Source organism: Megalops cyprinoides, chromosome 3 (genome assembly GCF_013368585.1).
Source record: "Megalops cyprinoides isolate fMegCyp1 chromosome 3, fMegCyp1.pri, whole genome shotgun sequence".
NCBI classification, from domain to species: domain Eukaryota; kingdom Metazoa; phylum Chordata; class Actinopteri; order Elopiformes; family Megalopidae; genus Megalops; species Megalops cyprinoides.
In genome coordinates, this window is record NC_050585.1 from 20,111,678 (window position 1) to 20,130,314 (window position 18,637).

General features: G+C 48.2%; 1 protein-coding gene across 2 annotated transcripts in view; it reads right to left on the bottom strand.

The window, feature by feature from the left end:
- Positions 1–594: 594 nt before the first annotated feature.
- Positions 595–18,637, bottom strand: part of LOC118774113 (alpha-actinin-4-like) — a 32,660-nt gene continuing 14,617 nt past the window's right edge. Inside the window, exons 2-21 of one of the 2 annotated variants that reach the window (XM_036523269.1) lie at positions 14,496–14,610; positions 13,908–14,027; positions 12,702–12,788; positions 11,770–11,857; positions 11,269–11,347; positions 10,851–10,932; positions 9,567–9,652; positions 7,879–7,971; positions 7,166–7,396; positions 6,636–6,783; positions 6,194–6,344; positions 5,572–5,680; positions 5,137–5,277; positions 4,780–4,962; positions 4,499–4,633; positions 4,125–4,304; positions 3,540–3,686; positions 2,760–2,840; positions 1,187–1,345; positions 595–820 (exon numbers count right to left, since the gene is read on the bottom strand). In XM_036523269.1, coding sequence (XP_036379162.1) covers positions 662–820; positions 1,187–1,345; positions 2,760–2,840; positions 3,540–3,686; positions 4,125–4,304; positions 4,499–4,633; positions 4,780–4,962; positions 5,137–5,277; positions 5,572–5,680; positions 6,194–6,344; positions 6,636–6,783; positions 7,166–7,396; positions 7,879–7,971; positions 9,567–9,652; positions 10,851–10,932; positions 11,269–11,347; positions 11,770–11,857; positions 12,702–12,788; positions 13,908–14,027; positions 14,496–14,610 — 2,574 coding nt within the window. In that variant the 3' untranslated portion in view covers positions 595–661. Of the gene's footprint in view, positions 821–1,186; positions 1,346–2,759; positions 2,841–3,539; positions 3,687–4,124; positions 4,305–4,498; positions 4,634–4,779; positions 4,963–5,136; positions 5,278–5,571; positions 5,681–6,193; positions 6,345–6,635; positions 6,784–7,165; positions 7,397–7,878; positions 7,972–9,566; positions 9,653–9,932; positions 10,019–10,850; positions 10,933–11,268; positions 11,348–11,769; positions 11,858–12,701; positions 12,789–13,907; positions 14,028–14,495; positions 14,611–18,637 lie in introns of both variants that reach the window. The other variant, XM_036523268.1, reaches the window with a different exon arrangement.

Sequence of the window (18,637 nt, forward strand, 5' to 3'; positions counted from 1 at the left end):
CACAGGATACGTTTACTCTCTCTCCAACCATCTCCTTCCATTCTGCCCTCCCTCCCTCTCTCTGTGTGCTTAACACTGCAAATAAATCCATACCCTTTCTATAACCCCTATCCCCCCTCCCCAAACCCCCCTACTGCTAAAATAAAATAAAAATAACAACAGAAAACAGAAATGTAGTACTGGAAGTGAAATAGCTCGCCCCCTCCTTCCAGAGCAGGGGGTAAGGACTGGGTGCACTCCATGGAGCAGTCTGCAGCCAATCAGTGGGCTTTCTACAAGCTTTAGACTCCTCCACATGAACTGCACCTGTCTACCAATCAAGGCTGGATTTCAGGCCAGAGTTTTAACTGCCCCCCCTTCCTAAAATACCCCCATGTCCCCACTCCCCCCAACCCCCCCAGAAACACACAAACAAAAGAAAAAAACACACACCACCCTTGCTTCTGCACACAGCAGGTGAGCCCTGAAGTGGTGTACGCAACTCTGTGCAATTGGAGTCTGGCCACCATGTCCCACACTTGTCCCACTAACTCACAGTCTCTCTGCTTCACTCTCCACTTATTCCCTCTCTTTCTCCTCTCACTCTCTCTCCTCCTCTCTCCCCTCACCCTCTCTCTCTTCCCCCTCTCCTCTCACTCTCTCTCTCCCCACATCTCCATGCTTAGAGGTCGCTCTCCCCATACAGCGCAGTGGAGAAGGACATGTAGTCGAGGGCACCGGGCACGGCGTCGGGGCCCGTGTAGGGCGCCATGCGGGCGATGCAGTACTCCGCCTGATCCGGGGGCAGCTCCCGCCGCAGCTCCTCCGCCATGATGTAGTTCTGCCAGGAGAGAGAGTAATCACTACATTACATTATTGCCATTTAGCAGACACTCTTATCTAGAGCCACTTACACAGGTTACAATTTTTTTATGTTACCCAATTTTTTTTTATGTTACCCAATACACATTTATACAGCCGGATATTTACTCAGGAAATTCTGGGTTAAGTACCTTGTCCAAGGATATAACAGCAGTAGCCCCAGGAGGGAACCGAACCAGCAACCCTTTCAGTTATGAGCACTGCTCCTTACAACTCGGCTACACTGCCTCCCAAACAAACCAGACCAAACACCAGTCCATCAAAAAAAGAAATGGCCACTCCCAGGTAAGGCCATAGAGTGGTTTCTGAACCACACCCCCCTCACCTTGTCTCCTGCCAGGATCTTGAAGGAGGCGATGACCTGGTCTGCTGTGTCTGTGTCCGTCGTCTCCCGGGACATGAAGTCAATGAAGGCCTGAAAGGTCACCGCCCCGCTGTTGTTGGGGTCAACGATGCTCATGATGCGGGCAAACTCCGCCTCGCCCTGGAAACCCGCACAAAGAGGTCACCCCTGCACACAGCACTTTCGAAACTCTGCTCTGAATGTCACAATCACACAAAATAAAAGCACTATAAAGGAGAATGAGATGGAGTACTTGCACTAACAGTTCTTGCAAGTGGTGCAAGAACTGTTAGTGCAAGAAACTTTAAAGATATGGAAAAAGATTTTTAAAAATTTTAGCCAAACCTTTTTTAAAGATTTATTGCTACAGGTAATGGCAAAATAGATGTCGCTTTCTAAAATGACAGAGATGCTCAACCAATCCAGGAGAACAGAGGGTCCAGATACATTTTTAAGTGAAATAATGCAAAAAAAAAACATGTTAGTATGACTTATACCAGCTCGCTAGGTACAAATTATGAATTATGAGAGCATGATAGCCTGCAAAGGACCACAGAACAATGGAAAAGGGAAGTGTCTACACTCCAGTTAAGCTCTATTCATTACTTACAAGGGTCCTGCTAACAACGTCTCAGATGAAAAAAAAAATTTAAGTAATAGCAGTATAACACAACAAGAGTGTATAAAAGGCACATTTTGCAGAACACAGTAATGTGATACCACAGGATGCAGAGCTGCAGGGGTCCAGCAGGGGTGCCAGAAGGCAAGAAAGAGAGAGAGAGAGAGGGAGGCCCAATCCCAAACCACACCCTAACATCTTTCCCTTGGCACTCCATGATGCCTCCTCACAGACCTGAAATGACTGGACAGGTGTAAACAATATGGAAGAACTTTCACCTTGTATATCAGACAGCAGGATGGTGCTATAATCATATTGCTAACATCTGTCCAGTCCTTTCAGATACTTGCAGGAGAATCAAGACAGGCCTAGGAAAGGAGGCTGGCCTGGGCCAGTGAGGGAGGGGGGAGGGGAGAGAGGAGAGAGAGAGAAAGAGAAAGATGGCCATACCAGGCTGTTTCCTGTAGCAATGAGCAGAGCGCGGAAATCATCGCTGTCCATCACTCCCGTACGCTTCTGCACCCCAAGAGGTAGACAGAGGGACAGAGGAGGGACAGAGGTGGGACAGAAGCAGGACAGAGGGGGAGGATGGAGAGGAAGAGTAAAGCGGAGAGGGGAAAGGGACAGTGGCGGCAAAAAAGGGAAAGAGATGACAAAGGAAACAAAGGCAAGAAAAACGCAAGGCAAGAAAGGTGTCCAGGGGGGCAAGATAACATGAGTAGGGTGAACAGAGGAGGGAAGGAAGGGAAGCAAGTAAAACAAGAAAACTGAGTAAAGCACACAAGCTAAGCATTCAGCAAGCAGGCGCGAGATAGAGGAGCTGCAGTGGAGAGGGGAACACCCCGCCCCCATCCCCATAGCAATGGAAACTCCACAGACACCCCCGAAGCAGAGCTCAGTATCACCCCTCCAGCTCAGCCTCTCCAGAGCCCGTACCTGCTTGTCATTCTCCACATCGTAGCCCAGGCTGATCAGGCATGCCTTGAACTCTTCTGCCATCAGGGCACCGCTGTGATCCTAAAGTCCAAACGGGCCAATCGCAGCACAGGCCATGAAGGCCACCAGCCAATCACAGTGCAGGAGGTGATGATGGTGATGACAGAGGTGAAGATGACGATGATGGTGATGACGATGACGATGAGATGAACGTGACCAAAGAACGCAGAGGTGAGGTTGAGGACAGACAACACGAAGAAACATTGAGATGAAAGACAAGCTGGGGACGGCAAACACAAGGATACGCACTGTCTAGGGGGCTGATGGGAAACAGTGATGACACAAACTGATGCTTGGGTGCCACTGATGGTACCGTGATTCCTGATTGGCTCATACTGTTATGTCTCTGTCAGTTCTTGTGTTTCTGTCTGCTGGTAGTATTGCACCAGCCGCAGTTCCTCTCTCTTCTTCACTTTCTCAGGGGGAGCAGTGGGATGAGGACAATGGTAGGGTGAGGATGTGAATGTCTGCACTCTGGACATGGGAATGACAGTGCACCTCCATAGGTGCATGTGTACGCATGCATGTGCTTCACTGAGCCCTTAAAGGAGCCAAACTCCCTCCTTAGGCCCCACACCCCCTACCCCCAACACCAATGCTTCTTGTCTTGACCCTTCCACCTGTGTATCCCTCCCCCTGACTGGTCATGACTTTGTGGCTTCCAAGCCCCTCCCCCTGACCTTGTCTTGACCCTGTCACCTCCATGCCCCTCCCCCTGACCTTGTCGAAGTGGTTGAAGGAGGCGCGGTACTCGTGGAGCTGCTCCTGGCTGATGCCCTTGGCGTCGCGGGTCAGGATCTGGTTCTCGATCTCGTTGATGGTGCGGGCGATGGTGGTGAGGAGCTGCTCCCAGCCCACACGGAGGTGCTGGAGAAGAGAGAGAGAGAGAGATGGAGGGTTACCACTCTGAAAATAAACCAGAGAGACAGAAAAGAAAGGGAGAGCAAGGTAGAGAGTAAGAGGAAGCATTAACATCCTGCAAATAAATGAGAGAGAAAGAGGGAGGAGAAGAGAGAGTTGTCACTTCAAAAATAGAGAGGGAGAAATAAGGAGGAAGAGGCGGACAGAGTTAACACCCTGAAAATAAATAAATGAGCAAAAGAAGAGAAATGAAAGCCATGGAATGAGTGAGAGGGAACAGAATGTTACTTCCAACATCAACCATCAACCATCCACTTATATGGACAGAGGTAGCCCTCTCCATGAGACAGGCAGGTCAGAGCAGACCAGACCAAACCAGATCAAACCAGGGGCATCCCAACGCCTCCTGAGAGAGAGAGAGAGAGAGAGAGAGAGAGGCAGTACCTCCATAGTGTATGTGGTGTACTTGTTGTCAAAGATCAGGGCCTCCTGAATGAGCTGGTGGTCTCCCTCCAGCTGGTCAATGTTGGGCTTGTACTCAATGATGTTCTGCTCGTACTGCCTCAGGTTGGTCAGCTGGTCCTCCAGCGTCCCGTTCATCTCGATGGATATCCGGCCGATCTCCTGTACGCAGGACGCTTTAATTCAGCCCTTACTAAGACTCCTCAACAAACCGCTCCATTGCATCATTTGCTCCTTCATATTCACTTAACTTTTATCAGCCTTTTGTACTCAGAGAGAGAAATACTTGTCTAACTGTGGATACAAAAATATGAAGCATGACTAACAGGAAATGCCAGAAAGTCACACTCCCTAACCTCCATCTTGTTCTGTATCCAGGGCCCCACGATGTTGGCCTGGTTGGCAAACTGGCGGCGGAGATGGTCGTTGGACTGTTGCCGTGCCAGCTCCTCCTGTAGCGCCGTGTCACGCTGTGGCACCAGCTTCTGTACCTGGACACACCAGCAGAGGGCGCCAGAGTCAACAAACACTGTTCTAAATGCTGCAACACACAGTGCAATGTATGCTGCATACACATGCAGACATGCACTCTCACACGCTCTGTCTCACACACACACGCGCGCACACACACACGCACCTTGTCCCACTGTCTGTCGATGCTCTCGGGGGTGATGGAGGTGTAGGGGTTGCTGCCGCTCAGTTTGATGCCGTTGTTCTGGGCGATCCTCTGCACCTCCAGCTGGATGGCCTGGATGGATTCCCGCTCCTTGTTGGCATCGGGGAGAGTGGCTTTGAACTGCTCGTGGGCGGCGATCAGGCCCTGGGGGGTGTGAAGGAGAGAGGACTAGGTTTAGAATGTGTCTGTGAAAGGGCCAGTAAAGGGCTGAAGATACACCCACACTTGGCTTCAGTTTCTCTGATGAGTGCCCTCTGTTACTGTTACACCCCTTAAACAATGTACAAAATGTTGTACACCCCCCCCAACCCCCCTCACCTGGATCTCCTCAATATTGTGCACGATGAACATGTCCTGCAGGTCCTCCATGGCCCCCTCCATCCAGTTGTTGAAGGGCGCCGCCCTCTTGGCGTACTCCAGGTACAGCTCATCGATGGACTCCAGCTGCTTCTCTGTCCTCTGAGGAATCGAGAAAAAGAGGAGAGAGGTGGAGAAAGCAGGAGGAACAGTGAATGGTGAGCAGCAGGACAGTGGTGAATCTGAGTTCACCAGTGGAAGTGTGTAACATTTACACAGGAATGAATCCTGTGTAGATGTGTCAGCACAGTTGGAATGTCCATGTATCTCAGTATGCTGTGCTTGTGCGTTTCTAGCGTGTGTGTGTGTGTGTGTGTGTGTGTGTGTGTGTGTGTGTGTGTGTGTGTGTGTGTGTGAGCGGGTTGGTGGGTGTGCATGTGTGCAAGACTCTAGTACCTCCAGTGACTCTCTGCGGCTCTGGGTGAGGGTGCCCAGGGCATCCCACTGATCACAGATCTGCTGACAGCGAGCGTTCACACTGGAGGAGTCGTAGTAGTCCAACTCACTGGGGTTAGAAAAGGGAGAGGGTACATCATTCAGGAACTAACTAATCCCTTAATACACAGTCAAAATTCTATAATCATATAGGATAATTATAATCACAGTGACCTCTGACCTTCTGAATACTGAACTCCCTTGAGAAGATTCCCAGCATCTTCTCCCCTAAACCAGCCTTTTCATCTGTCCATTATCTCTCTATCCTTCCTTCCCCATTGCTCTCTCCATATTCCCCCTTCTTGCCATCCCTCTCTCATGTTCTTTTCAAAAATCTATCCCTTCCTCTCACTATCCTTTCCATCCCTCTCTCATTCTCCTTTCCTCTTCTTTTTGTCTCCCTCCTCATCATCCTCTTTTTCTCATCTCTCCTTCTTTTTCTCTCCGCTTCCTTCTCAACCCTTTCTTCCCATCCCTCTCTCCTTCCTTCTAACTATCCTTAACACCCTCCTTCCCCTCTCTTCCTCCTTCCCATCACTCTCCCCTTCCTTGCCGCCCCTCTCTTCATTTCTCTCTCCCTCACTTTAGCTCCTGGGCGATGGCGGCGATCTGCTCCACGCGGTCCTGGTGGGCGGCCAGGTCACTCTCGAAGGCCTCGTGCTTCTTCAGCAGGGCCTTCACCTCCGACAGGGAGGCCGTCGCGTAGTCCTTCTGCGTCAGCATGGCCTCCTTGCCTACCGGAGCCACGGAGGGACAAACAGGGTGAAGAGTGAGTGGTCAAAATGAAATGGGTTCAAGGGAACTGCAGGTCACAGAGGGAGCAGAGACAGACAGGGTAGAGTACAGAAGAGAATAGAAGGTAGAGGTGTGTGAGAGGGAGAGGTATGTTCCTACTTGCCATGTGAGGAAATACAAAGAAAGTAATACCAAGAGAAATTAAAGACTTATGATTTATGGTCTGTGGTTATTTTATTTCTTGAAGGGGCAATTACAACGCCCTTGTCTGTGGGCACACACCCCCTTACCATCAGCCCAGGCCTCATGGATGGCGGCTTTCTGGCGGAACTTTTCGGCCAGGTGATCCAGCCTCTCCAGGCGACGGATCTCATTCAGGAGCCACTCTTCATAGCCCTTCTCAGCCCCCTCCAGGTTGTGCCACGCCCCGTTGATGTCCTGAAAACCAACCATAATAAGTAACCAGAAACCATAACCAACAACACAAAACACAACACAACACAAAAGTGGATATTGGCATGGACTGTGTGTAACTGGACAGCATAGGGAAAACCATAGGACAGTGTGAGCAATTTCTCCTCTGTGATCTTCACTCTGAAACCTAATTAGGCACCACAGCCCACCACCACACTTCATTAATTAAAATATAATACAGAGCTTGCTCTCCGGATTCTGCCCTGCTCTTCAGACACCTTTGGTGAACCTGGCGTTTCCTCTGTCCTTTGTGTATTATCAGCATATGGCCATGGCTGACAGCAGCATGCAGACTGTGAGTGCCCGCTGGTCATGTGACTCAGCGTGTGACATTGCGGGTCCTCACCGACACCATGCGGCCCTCGGAGGGCATGAAGGCGGGCCGGTTGCTAAGCCTCAGCTTGGTCTGCAGAGTGTTGAAGTTGATCTCCAGCTGGCACTTCTCCTGCACTTTGGGTGGCTTGTGGACGCGACGGTAACCGCGGAAGTCCTCCAGCTTCTGCTGCATCTCTGCCATGGTCTTCTCCGGGGCGCGGTTCTCCAGCCAGGGGATGGTGCGGCGGATCCACTCCAGGAGCTGGAAGGGGGGGGTTATCGAAATTAGAGGGATTTCAGCACTGAGAGTCTGAGGCTTTACAGTCAGGCTTTTAGAAGTTAGAATACGGCTTTTAACACTTCTTCGCTACTTAATATTGTTGGAAACACTCACTACAGTGTTCAAGCTGACTTGAGGTTACTCCTACTCAGTGCAAGAATCAAACATTGCTTTTATTGTGTCTTTTCTTAACTGGACAGGAGTGTAACAGGAACACAGGTAGGTCTGCACCAGTAAAGTCTTCAATAATGTGTTGTAAAATTAATTTAACTCGCAATTAAACATGGCTTCAGTGACCACCACCCAAGTTTTTATGGCAAGAAGTGACAATAAAACAAGATGAAAATGTGCCAAAATACAAACTACAAAAAACTGTGCACATACACAGTTACAGTTAGAATTTAAGTGGTTATGTCTGTGGTAATGTTGATGGCATCAGGAAAGAGAGACAGGCGGAAGCTCACATCGCTGGCCAGCTTCTCGTAGTCCTCCATCAGCTGCTCGTTCTCCTGGTTGACCGCCAATACCTTGCAGATGCGATTGGCTGCCGTCTCAGCCTATCACGGACAAGAGGTGTCAGAACAGTGGGAATAGCGGTCATCTGTCTCACCGACTCCGACTGCCTGTGCATCTGGAGGTGCTCTCTATGGGTCAGTCAAACTCTGCATTACAGGTTTACAGGTTAATATAGCCTTTATTTTAGTACCAGCCCTTTCAATCCTCTTTATAGTGATTCTCCTTGTTGGCAGATCTTTGACTACTTAAAAGCTTTAGCTATACATCCAGCAACCTTTACACTCGAAATAAAAGTAATAAAAGAAGCTAAATAATCTTTGGGCAGATTGTCAGGCAGCAGCTGTGAAAGGAACAGATCCACCACATGAGATGTAGCCTCTGGCGTTCCTGAGGGCTGACACTGCTGGCTCCTTGTACCTAAAACAAACTTCACCCTTTCATAACAGAAGGCAAAAACACTAGATCAAAGGACAGCGCATTACCTGACAAACTTCTGATACCAAAATTCATGTAAGGGAGACTGAATTTACCATATCATTAATTCAGTGGGAAATACAACCACACACCTCCCTCAGCATAAAAAGAGAGCTGGTAGCTGAATTAATGCTATGCAAAGCTTGGTCTTTGAACCTGGAGCTTAACTAACAGCGGCCTCTTAAGCACAGGTGTCTGTACGTAGCACTGTCACTGACCCCAACCTGTGGCAATAAAGCTAAGCAGGACAGATAGACTTATGGAGTCATCAGTGTACACAAGCTCTGCAACAGCATCAGGGAGGGAAACACCTGCACACACACAGAGTAGCAGGGAGAGAGATGGAGAGAGAGCACACAGAGAGGGAGGGGGAGAATACCTTTCAGACAGGAAGAGAGAGAAGAAGGGGGAGGGGCATATGCAGATCCAGACAGGAAGCCATCAGTAATGAGGAGGAGAGGAGAGGTCTGTGGAGAGAGATGGATGGAGAAGTAGTATCCACGACGTAGACGCTGGAAACCAGGCTGGCTACAGTATGGAAAGGGGAGTGTTTTAGAGTGAGAGCACTGAAGAACTTTACATACACACATTTAAAAAACACACACAGAGGCATGCACAAGTGAGCACATACACACACTTACATGCATGCACATGGCTTATTCACTATACTATGACACAAGAAGAGCTGAAAGCCGACATGCAACAGGCAGTGCAGAAACACAACGGCGTTCATAGCGTGCTTCTCAACACAGGGTGGTTCTGAACAGAGACCCCGGAGCATTAACAAACAAACGATGCCAACGTTCTACACCACAATAAACCAACTGATCACATGACCGAAGAGAAGACAGTGTCTCTGCTGTAAAAAACTGAAGAGTGAAAGAAATGGATGGTGTTTGCAGTCTTGACCCTGTTGTGTCTCCCTTTCACACTGCAGAAGCAGCACAGATTAACTAGTGCGTCCGCAACAAGCAGAGAAACTGCACTTCACCATTACGACCATGAGAGTAATGACATGCCATCTCTCCTTGCTGTGACAGCACTTCTCCCTTTTTGGCAAACAGCCTCTTTTGCTTGTTATGACAGATGCATGGAAACACCCCTGCTCTTCCCCAGTGGTGCTCATAAGTGACAGGGCGAAAGGTCAGAGGTCAGGGCTCACCTTCTGGGCGCCCGAGAAGGCGTGATAGAAGCTGGACACGTAGGTCATGATGGCCTTTTCGTCAGGGCGCAGCGTGCCCACGATGTCTGCAGCAGACAGCGAGCGAGAGGAGAGGAGGAGAGGAGAGAGGGAGAAAAGGAAGAGAGACTGAACTGAAGCAAAGCTCACTTCACCCAAGCGATCCCCACACCCCACAGGGAGAGAGGGGCACCCGGACTGCTGCCGGCCCCGCCCACCAGCCAATCAAAGAAGAAGGAGGACCACTTCAGGTTGGTGATAGCCAGCAAGGGAAAGACCCGCGAACCATCCGTCCCAGTGCTGGAAGAGGAGGCCTTGCTGGAGAGGGGAGCGTGGTGTGGGGGGTACCTTCTGAGCTCCAGAGAAGGCATGGTAGAAACTGGACACATATGTCATTATGGCCTTCTCATCCGGTCTCACAGTGTTCACAATGTCTGCAGGGAAATCACAGTTATACACACACACGCTCACGCACACACACACAAACACAAACACACACCCACTAAGTATACTACGTGCAACAATCACTATAATGCTGTTATGGTATTTAAAAGCAAACCGCTTGACAAGCCCAACTAAATTAAAAAATGGTTACATTTTGATTTAACACTATAAAGGGGTGTGGTTCAGACAGTGCCAGTTCAGAGGCAAGAGGAGATGCAGATGGGTTGAATGCGAGGCACCGGCCCACTGCACAGGCAGGTAAAAACACACAGTTACAGAACACAGTCACTCACGTATGACCTTCCGTCAAGACAGGACGGAAAAATCAATCACTCACATTCAATACAGGCAGGGGGATTAGGGATGAGCTAAATGGAAACACATTCAACCACAAAGAGGATGCACAGATTAGCCCTCCGTGAAAAAATGCAGTCATGGATTGGGGTTCGATTTTGCAGTGTGCCGCCTTGCACTGCGGGATCACACACTGCAAAGAGCGCAATGTACCCCAGATGCCTATATAAGCATGGGGAAAATCAGACCGCACTTAGTTTAATTTGTAGTTTGCTCCCATTTCAAGTAATCTTTCAGTTAAACAGCTCTGCAAAACAAATTAAGAAATTTAATTTCTATTCTATTTTCTAATTGCACAATTTGAGGCTATATGTTGCAGAATCGTTTCAAATTAAAGTGTAATATCTGTGATAAAAAGTCACATTTTTTTCATGGGGGGACAGCAGACACAAGGAGCACATACAGTTCCATTAGGATCAAGCACAAGGTGCAGTACAACACTCTAGCCAGCAGGGGGTGCCTCTGTACCTTCTGCATCCAACATCTTGGGGATGTCTAGGTACTTCTCAGCCACTTCGAAGGCATTGTTCAGGTTGGTCACTGGGTCATCCTGGTGGCAGGGGAGGCATGGGGCAACAAGTGAAGGGTGAGACAAGCTGGCTCAACGTAACTGGCTTGAAAAGACAGGCTTTCTCGACTTTATATCTGTGTGGGGTCAACTAAATTCAAAGACTGTGGGTTTCCTGCTATTGCAAGCCAGCACTATGAGATGAGGGGAGTCCCCCTTCTCTGCATAGTTCCTAGCTTACTTGATAATGTGTGACTTCGTCAGCTATTTGTTGAGCTGGTACTGGTGTGTGTGTCTGTGTATGCATGTGCATATATATGTGTGTGTGTGTGTGTGTGTGTGTGTGTGTGTGTGGGTGTTTATTATAAGTGTGTGTACCTTTCTCAGCTTGTCGTAGTCGATGAGCTCAGGTCGGTGTCTGTGGATGAGTGCGTTGAACGCCAGGCCGTCCTTCCAGCTGTCAGAGACAGGCAGACGCAATGACACAGGCGCCACATATAACACTTCTTTTGTCTCAATAGATTCCTCTGAAATTACGAATAAAACTAATATTAGCTTAGCAGATGCCCTTTTCCAGGTTGACCTACATAGCTTATTTTTTTTAATGTGTTATCACCTCAAACAGCCGGATACTTGCGAGACGCATTCAGGGGAGAGTACCTTGCTCAAGGGCATGAGAGAAATGTCTTTCACAGCAGTCTCCTCTGCAGTCTTCTACCTCAAAGTTCAGTTTCCCAGCCACTACATAATCCTGTGGCCCAGCTTTGGCAGGACTTACCATTTAACAGCAACATCAACACCAAGACAGCACTTTCATTTAACTCTTACTTTCAGTGGTATCCTGGTCATTAACGTCTAACCGGAGACGTGGGACCGCACCTGATGTGGAAATTCTGCACGTTCACGTTCTTGTAGGGCGCGGTCTTCCTCTGACACCACAGCAGCAAGCCCTCCTTTGCAGAGGTTTCTGGAGAGGGAGACAGGGGAGAGATGGAGAGAGGGAGAGAGAAAGGAGGCATGAGAGGGAAAGGTGGAGAGGGAAGAGAGAGAAAGGAGGGATAGAGGGTGGAGAGGTGGAAAAGGAAAAGAGAGAGAAGGAAAGAGAGAGAAGTAAGGATAGTGGGATAGAGTGAGAGAGCTTCCTGAATTGATGGAACAACACTGACATGAGGCCACACCCCTCTTCATTTACCAGAATACTGTACTTCACCAGTGGCTATGTTCTCTCGTGGCAAGTTTAATGTCAAACGACAGCCAGTTCATTTCCAAAAAAATCTAAGCCTGTGCTAAATTCTTGCCTGAACGGCAGTGCTCTTTCAGCAGGAAACAGCAGCATGTGAAGTACACCAGGGATGAGAAACTCAAAATGCTGACCTCAGGCTGATCATAAACACTGGAGCTGACCTCACCTCAATCAGACCTCAGGCCTGACTGTTTGACAGTTAGACTTAAACCCCCACAGACTTTTGGACAAACACTTTCATGAAGAGCTGAGCTCAGTGAAGCTCATACACATTCTTCCACTAAATGTTTAGCTAAAGACTAAACCACTGCTGTTTCGCCTCAGCTGTACATTGTAAAAACTGTGACAGACTACAGAAAGAATGTGAATTATGAAAGAATTTGAACTGTCCTTATAGTAGAATGAGTGTGACCTCTGAGGCTGAGCTGTAGAATCTGGTCTCTTCTTCATACTTTTTCATACTTCTCCCCCCCCCCCAAATTCATGTACACATGTGTGTATGTTTAAATGTATGCATGTGTACACATATAAATATGTATGCATGAATGTGTGTGTGTGTGTGACTCACCTTCCACAGAGATGTCCTGGATGGCAAAACGCAGGATGATGGTCCAGATCATGCCCAGGGTCATTTTGGTATTCCCATCCACAATTTCTAAACACAGCATGAGATCCTTTACTCAGAAGCACAAGTCTTAGAGCCAATCATGCTCAAGTGTTGAGTCGAGCATGACATCACTGGCTCACTGATGAGAAATTTGACAAATAAACATCTGCCCTACAAATTCATGTGGATGCTGATCATCACACTCACACATCACATATCAGCTTATTAGACAGCCCTATCCAGGGTGATTCACATAGCCTACATTTAGACCTGTTATCCATTTATACAGCTGGATATTTACTGAGGCAATTCAGTGCCTGGATTTGGATTTAAGTGTTTTATTCAACAGTGCAACAGCGGTGCCCCACCTGGCAACTGAACATGAAACTGTTACAAGTCCATCTCCTTAACTACTACGCTACAGTGCCTACACACTAGTGAAACTTCTTTTGTTCCATTATTTCAGAGTGGGATTTGGAATCATGGTAACTTCAGCTCATAGATCTGCAGGCACATGATCACAGCCCCCCCATCCTGTCCAAAGACCACACACCCACTGGCCTTTCTCTCTGAAGGGTTTAGCGTTTGTGTGTGTGTGTCCGTGCGCGTGTAGGGGGATGTTTGGTCAGGAACACAGAGGACATGATAGTGGTGATTGATGGCATGGTGACAGTGGGGGGGAAGGGTTACCATGACAGCAGAACATTCACTGTCATTGTCATTCACACTATCAGGCACCTACACAGACAGCTATTTTAAAAGGCCCCCGCCACATTCCCCATCCTTGGCCTCCCATGCCAGCCATTACTAAGGCTGGGGGGGCAGGATTGCCTGATAGCATGCTGCTGCTGTAGGACCTCATGCCTGCCTTGTCACTGCATGAGCACTTGCTTGTACTGAACAGTCATGTCTGTGTTTTCCTGGTGTGAGTGATCCTCTGGATCAGCGTTTCCCAAACCTCTCCTGGAGGACCCCTTGTCCTGCATGTTTTAGATCTCTCCCTGCTCCAACACAGCTGATTCAAATGATCAACTTGTTATGAAGCTGCTTAATATCAAACTGATCATTTAAATCAGCTGTGCTGGAGCAGGGAGAAAACATGCAGGACAAGGGGTCCTCCAGGAGAGGTTTGGGAAACACTGCTCTGGATGAAGGCGGGACACTGACCCTCAGCACCGATGGACACCAGCTTCACCCCTTTGCTGGCAATGAAGTCCAAGGCTTTGTTGACATTGTTGATCTTGTGGACCCTCATCTTTCCCCTCTCTGGTTTGGGTAACCGTTCACCTACAACCAATCAAATTGAAGAAGAAAAACATGCCTTTATGAAGTTGCCTCATTATGACCCCAAAAAGACTTCATCAAGACCAAGCTGAAAGTTCCAGAGGCTCAGTCCAATTCACCCATGATGATCATTTGAAGGCGTGGTTATATATGAAGGCGTGGCTTCTAAAAAGTGGTAGTTTCACACTGAGGCATAGCTTCACTAGTTTGTTAATTGTGACATTCTGTCAGTCAGCTCAGATTTACCCAATGCGCTCAGCAAGTATTATAATATATAATAATTATAATAATATAATTAATAATTTAATAATAAGATAATACAAATAATACATATAATAATTCTCTAAAAATGCAGGACTTTACATTGCACCTTGTAAGCACATAAAAAGTTGGTCACAAACACACACACAAAAAAAAAACTGGAGTGACACTGCAGTAACGGAGATGACCATGGGGGCGGCGCTGACATACCAGAGATGACCTCCAGGAGCAGCATGAGTTTAAGGCCATCTCTGAAGTCCTCCTCAATGTTCTCGATCTGAGTGCCTGCTTTCCTCAGGTGGGAGTTGCACCATGCTGTGAACGTCTGCAGAGGGAAAGGTGGGTGGGTTAGGAAGGGCATAAGAGACTTCAGAACTACACCCTGAACCACAACCAAAGACACAACTGAAACAGTGAAAATAGCAACAGGGATGACTCGCAACTCAGCAAAAACTTAATACACTGAAAATGGTACCCAAACGGTGCAGTAATGTTATAAGGAGCAGGGGCGTGGCTTTTGACCCAGCACACACTTTAAAACATTGAAAATGTCACCACAATGTTGCCAAAATGATATGAAGAGTGGGGGGTGGTGGCTTGTGACCCTATACACATCTAAAACACTAAAAACATGTAATGTTATTTAAATCAGCAGGGGGGAGTGGCTTGTGATCCAGCATTCTTCGTGCAGCAGCACATGCTCGGAGGAGGAAGGGACCTGGAGTCCCTGCAGTACACTGTAGCGCTGCTATATGCATTTGCGAGGCAGCTTGTTCACATCACAATGCATTACGGGCCTGGAGGATTCCCGACGTTACCAAAACAGACTGCATACAGCTGCTCCCCTGTTAGCAAGCGCTTTTCTCCCTCCCCTCTGGCTTCTACCAGCACTAAATGCAATGCACACGACAGCTCACAGCTGCCTGCTATTGGTTCTCTCTGCAGCCTATCAAAACACACCCCCCCATTTAAAACGCCCCTCTGCCCTGTCTTCCATTCACCCCCATGCTGTTCACCTCACAATGACAGACTACAAGTCTATGAACTCAATGATGTTGTTTGAACTTCATATAATTTATACCTCTTATTTACTTATCTAGTACCTCAGGGTTAGCCTGATAGTTTTTATTCCAATGTATTTTAATAATGAATCTTCCCTTGCCCAATAGAGAGACCTTGGTTGTGGAAAGGTGCTCTATAAATAAAACATTATTACAATTATTTTTGATTACCATGTTAAATACTACACAGAACCCAAAACCAGAACCCCATTATCCATGAAAACCAGTTATTCCAGTGTATTTTAATAAAGGATTTTACTCGTTCTGTGCATAGACATTGGGTTTGCTCTGTAAATAAAACATTATTTTGATTAGTAGCAATAGCAGCAGTAGTAGTATTGTGGCCATTATTATCATTGTCGGGGCCTGGGGCTGTGTGCTATCAGTCGTGGTATAAAAACATTAGGGCTGGGTGCAGTGCCGGGCTCTGACACTCTCCTCTGTGCTCTGCCACCACACAAAGGGCCCATTGATCGGTACGCATAATGGGTCCCTTCACACCCACACCCTAAGAGGGACAGGGACCTTAAGGTCACGGAGGACTGCGGGGGAGGGGGGTGGCGGCTCTGGCACAGCTCGAAGGACAATGGAGCAACTCGGCACAGCGGGCTGAGAGACCAGAGTCAACAAAGCAGGAGCACGGTACAATGCAGAGCCGAAACACACACACACAGACAGTTTCCTCCGAATATTTAAACACAACTCCACCTCAAAGTGGCCGTTCCTCAGTTTTACGTGCCACCCTCAAGATTTCAGAATCTAACCTGTAGGTGAAGCGTATGAGTCCCAAACTTTCTGTGTGCTTGTGTGTGTGTGTGTGTGTGTGTGCACATGCACAGATGTGCTTGTGTGCCCTCCCTGTGTGTTTGTGTGTGCTCTCCTGCAGGTGTGCAAGTGCACCCTTGCCCTTGTGTGTGTGCATGTGTGTGAGTGTGACCTATGGTCCCACAACTGAAAACACAGACGTACACTTCCCTACAGAGAACGGACGGATCCGGTCTGGCCTCTTCCTCACACTGGGTACTCTGGCTGAGTGCGTGACACAGAGGGTGGAGTAAAGATTAGAGACTTCCCCAATACAACCCACCACTAACGTTAGCAAGGCCTGAATTAGACATGTTTCCCCGCGGTGTCCATGCCAAAAGCAGAACTGCAGGACAAAAGCCTGCATGAGAAACTTCCCAATGATCAGAGCCGTAACACAGAGCTCTCCCTCTGAGACAGTGCACAGAAGCCCCACTTCCCATAGCCAGCTGAACACAATGCACTGACTGAGAACAAGCTCCAAATCAAAGGCGCTCTCTCTCTCTCTCTCTATCTCTCTCTCTCTATCTCTCTCTCTCTCTCTTTATCTCTCTCTATCTCTCTCTCTCTCTCTCTCTTTCTCTCTCTCTCTATCTCTCTCTCTCTCTCTCTCTCTCTCTTTATCTCTCTCTCTCTCTCTATCTCTGTCTCTCTCTCTCTCTCTATCTCTCTCTATCTCTGGCAGTGTGCTTTCCCTGACCAAGGCAGAAAGCGTGGCCCTCGAAAGCAGCAAGATACACAATACGAAAAGCAGCAACGAGCTACGACCATAACCAAATGGCAGCAGCTATCTTATCTATGTTCTTTTCCATTAAACGGATTTATGGCAGGTTAGCTGAAAGACTGATAACAACTATGCAAAAACTAAACAGAATTAGAAAGAAACTGCTTTCCATATCCCGTCTGTGCTGCATGAGGCAGCTTTGATAAACACACACACAGAGTGAAATCCAGCCAAGGCCAGGGACGTCAAACCACTGTTGCCCTGTTTCGCAGTCTGAGAGAAATCCGAGAGCTTCTCGGCTATTGAACAGCATCATAGAAAAATCCGAGGCACTCCGCTGGAGGGAAGTGAATTTAATGCATCAATTTACAAAGGAGTGCCCACAATCCCTCTAAGCTACTGCTCGGCTACCAACAACCGAGACACTCTTAGTGGCGTATTGCATTTTGTCTCCTCCTGAAATCGAATCAATGTCAGCTGGCAGTTTCTGGAGGCCACAGTGAAGGACGTGCGGATGCAGAGAGGAAAAACGGAGCAACAGCGAGGAGAGGCGGAGGAGGGGGCCAGTCCTGGATGGAAAGGGATACGGAGTGCTTTGGAAACACAGGGAAACAGGAGGGGAAGGTGGTCGCCCATAAGAAATGGAAAGTTTTGGGCATGTATACCCCTTCCCAAATTCCCTGCACTGCTTTCCAGTAGCGTGGCGTAGTGGTAAGGGGCAGGGCTTGTAGTTCAAAGGTCACCAGTGGCCAACGTTGAGCAAGGAACTTAGCCTGAATTGCTTCAGTATACGCGCTGTATACACAGGTGAAATGTAAGCTGTGTAGGGTACCCTTATAAAGGCTGCCTGCTAAGTTAATGAAGCGAGGCAATTCATTAGCCCAGGGCCTATGCCTCATATGAGTTGCACTTCAACGCTGTAAAACCACAGGAAGAGTCATGCCTTGACCCTTTCAAGCCATCAGTCATTTTCTCGTGTGGGCTGAAAAAGCCGTCAGCACTTCAACATGCAACTTCATTGTGTCACTGACTCCCCTAAAATGAACTCAGAAATGACAGGAAATCACACCAGGGCTGTATGTTCTGCATACCACAGGCCTTGCGGCAGTTCCCACGAACACCCACAGATTCATGTGTGCTTTCGTCCGAGCTGCGAGCAACGGCATCAGCAAGGCTTGGAGGCATAGAGGACTGTGGGATTTCACTGGAACACATGAAAGCTGCAACACTGCTACAAAGCCCAGGCTTGTTTTACAACATCTTCACCTTGGGAAGCTTGCACAAACAGTTTCACAGGCAAATAACAGCTGGTCTGTCAATCTAGGCCTGAACCAACGTCAGCATCAGTGGGAATATACCTTTGTTTTTTTCTTTTTCAGCGTAATGCCTCTTTCCTTGACCTCCGCTGTTTTTAAATTCTAACTGTGAAACAAAACGTCCTAACAGGAGGGGTCAGTCACTGATCACTGTCATTTCAACCCTATCGCACATCGCATCTCGTTTGGTAATACACCTCAAATCATGGGTGGTGATGTTTTGAAACGGTCTAGGCCCGTGCGTTTCATTATCCACAACCTCACGCCCACGTTTCCACTCCCATATCGTACAGCGTCTCCGCACAGCCGTGCAAATTAAACGAGCGCTGAGGGGGTGTGCTTTCGCAATGAGCCGAGAGGACTATCCAATGAGGTGCAGGGGCCGCACCCTGAGAGTAATGACAGGTCCCTCTGTTCGCACTTATTTTCTTTGAGCATTTTTTCGAG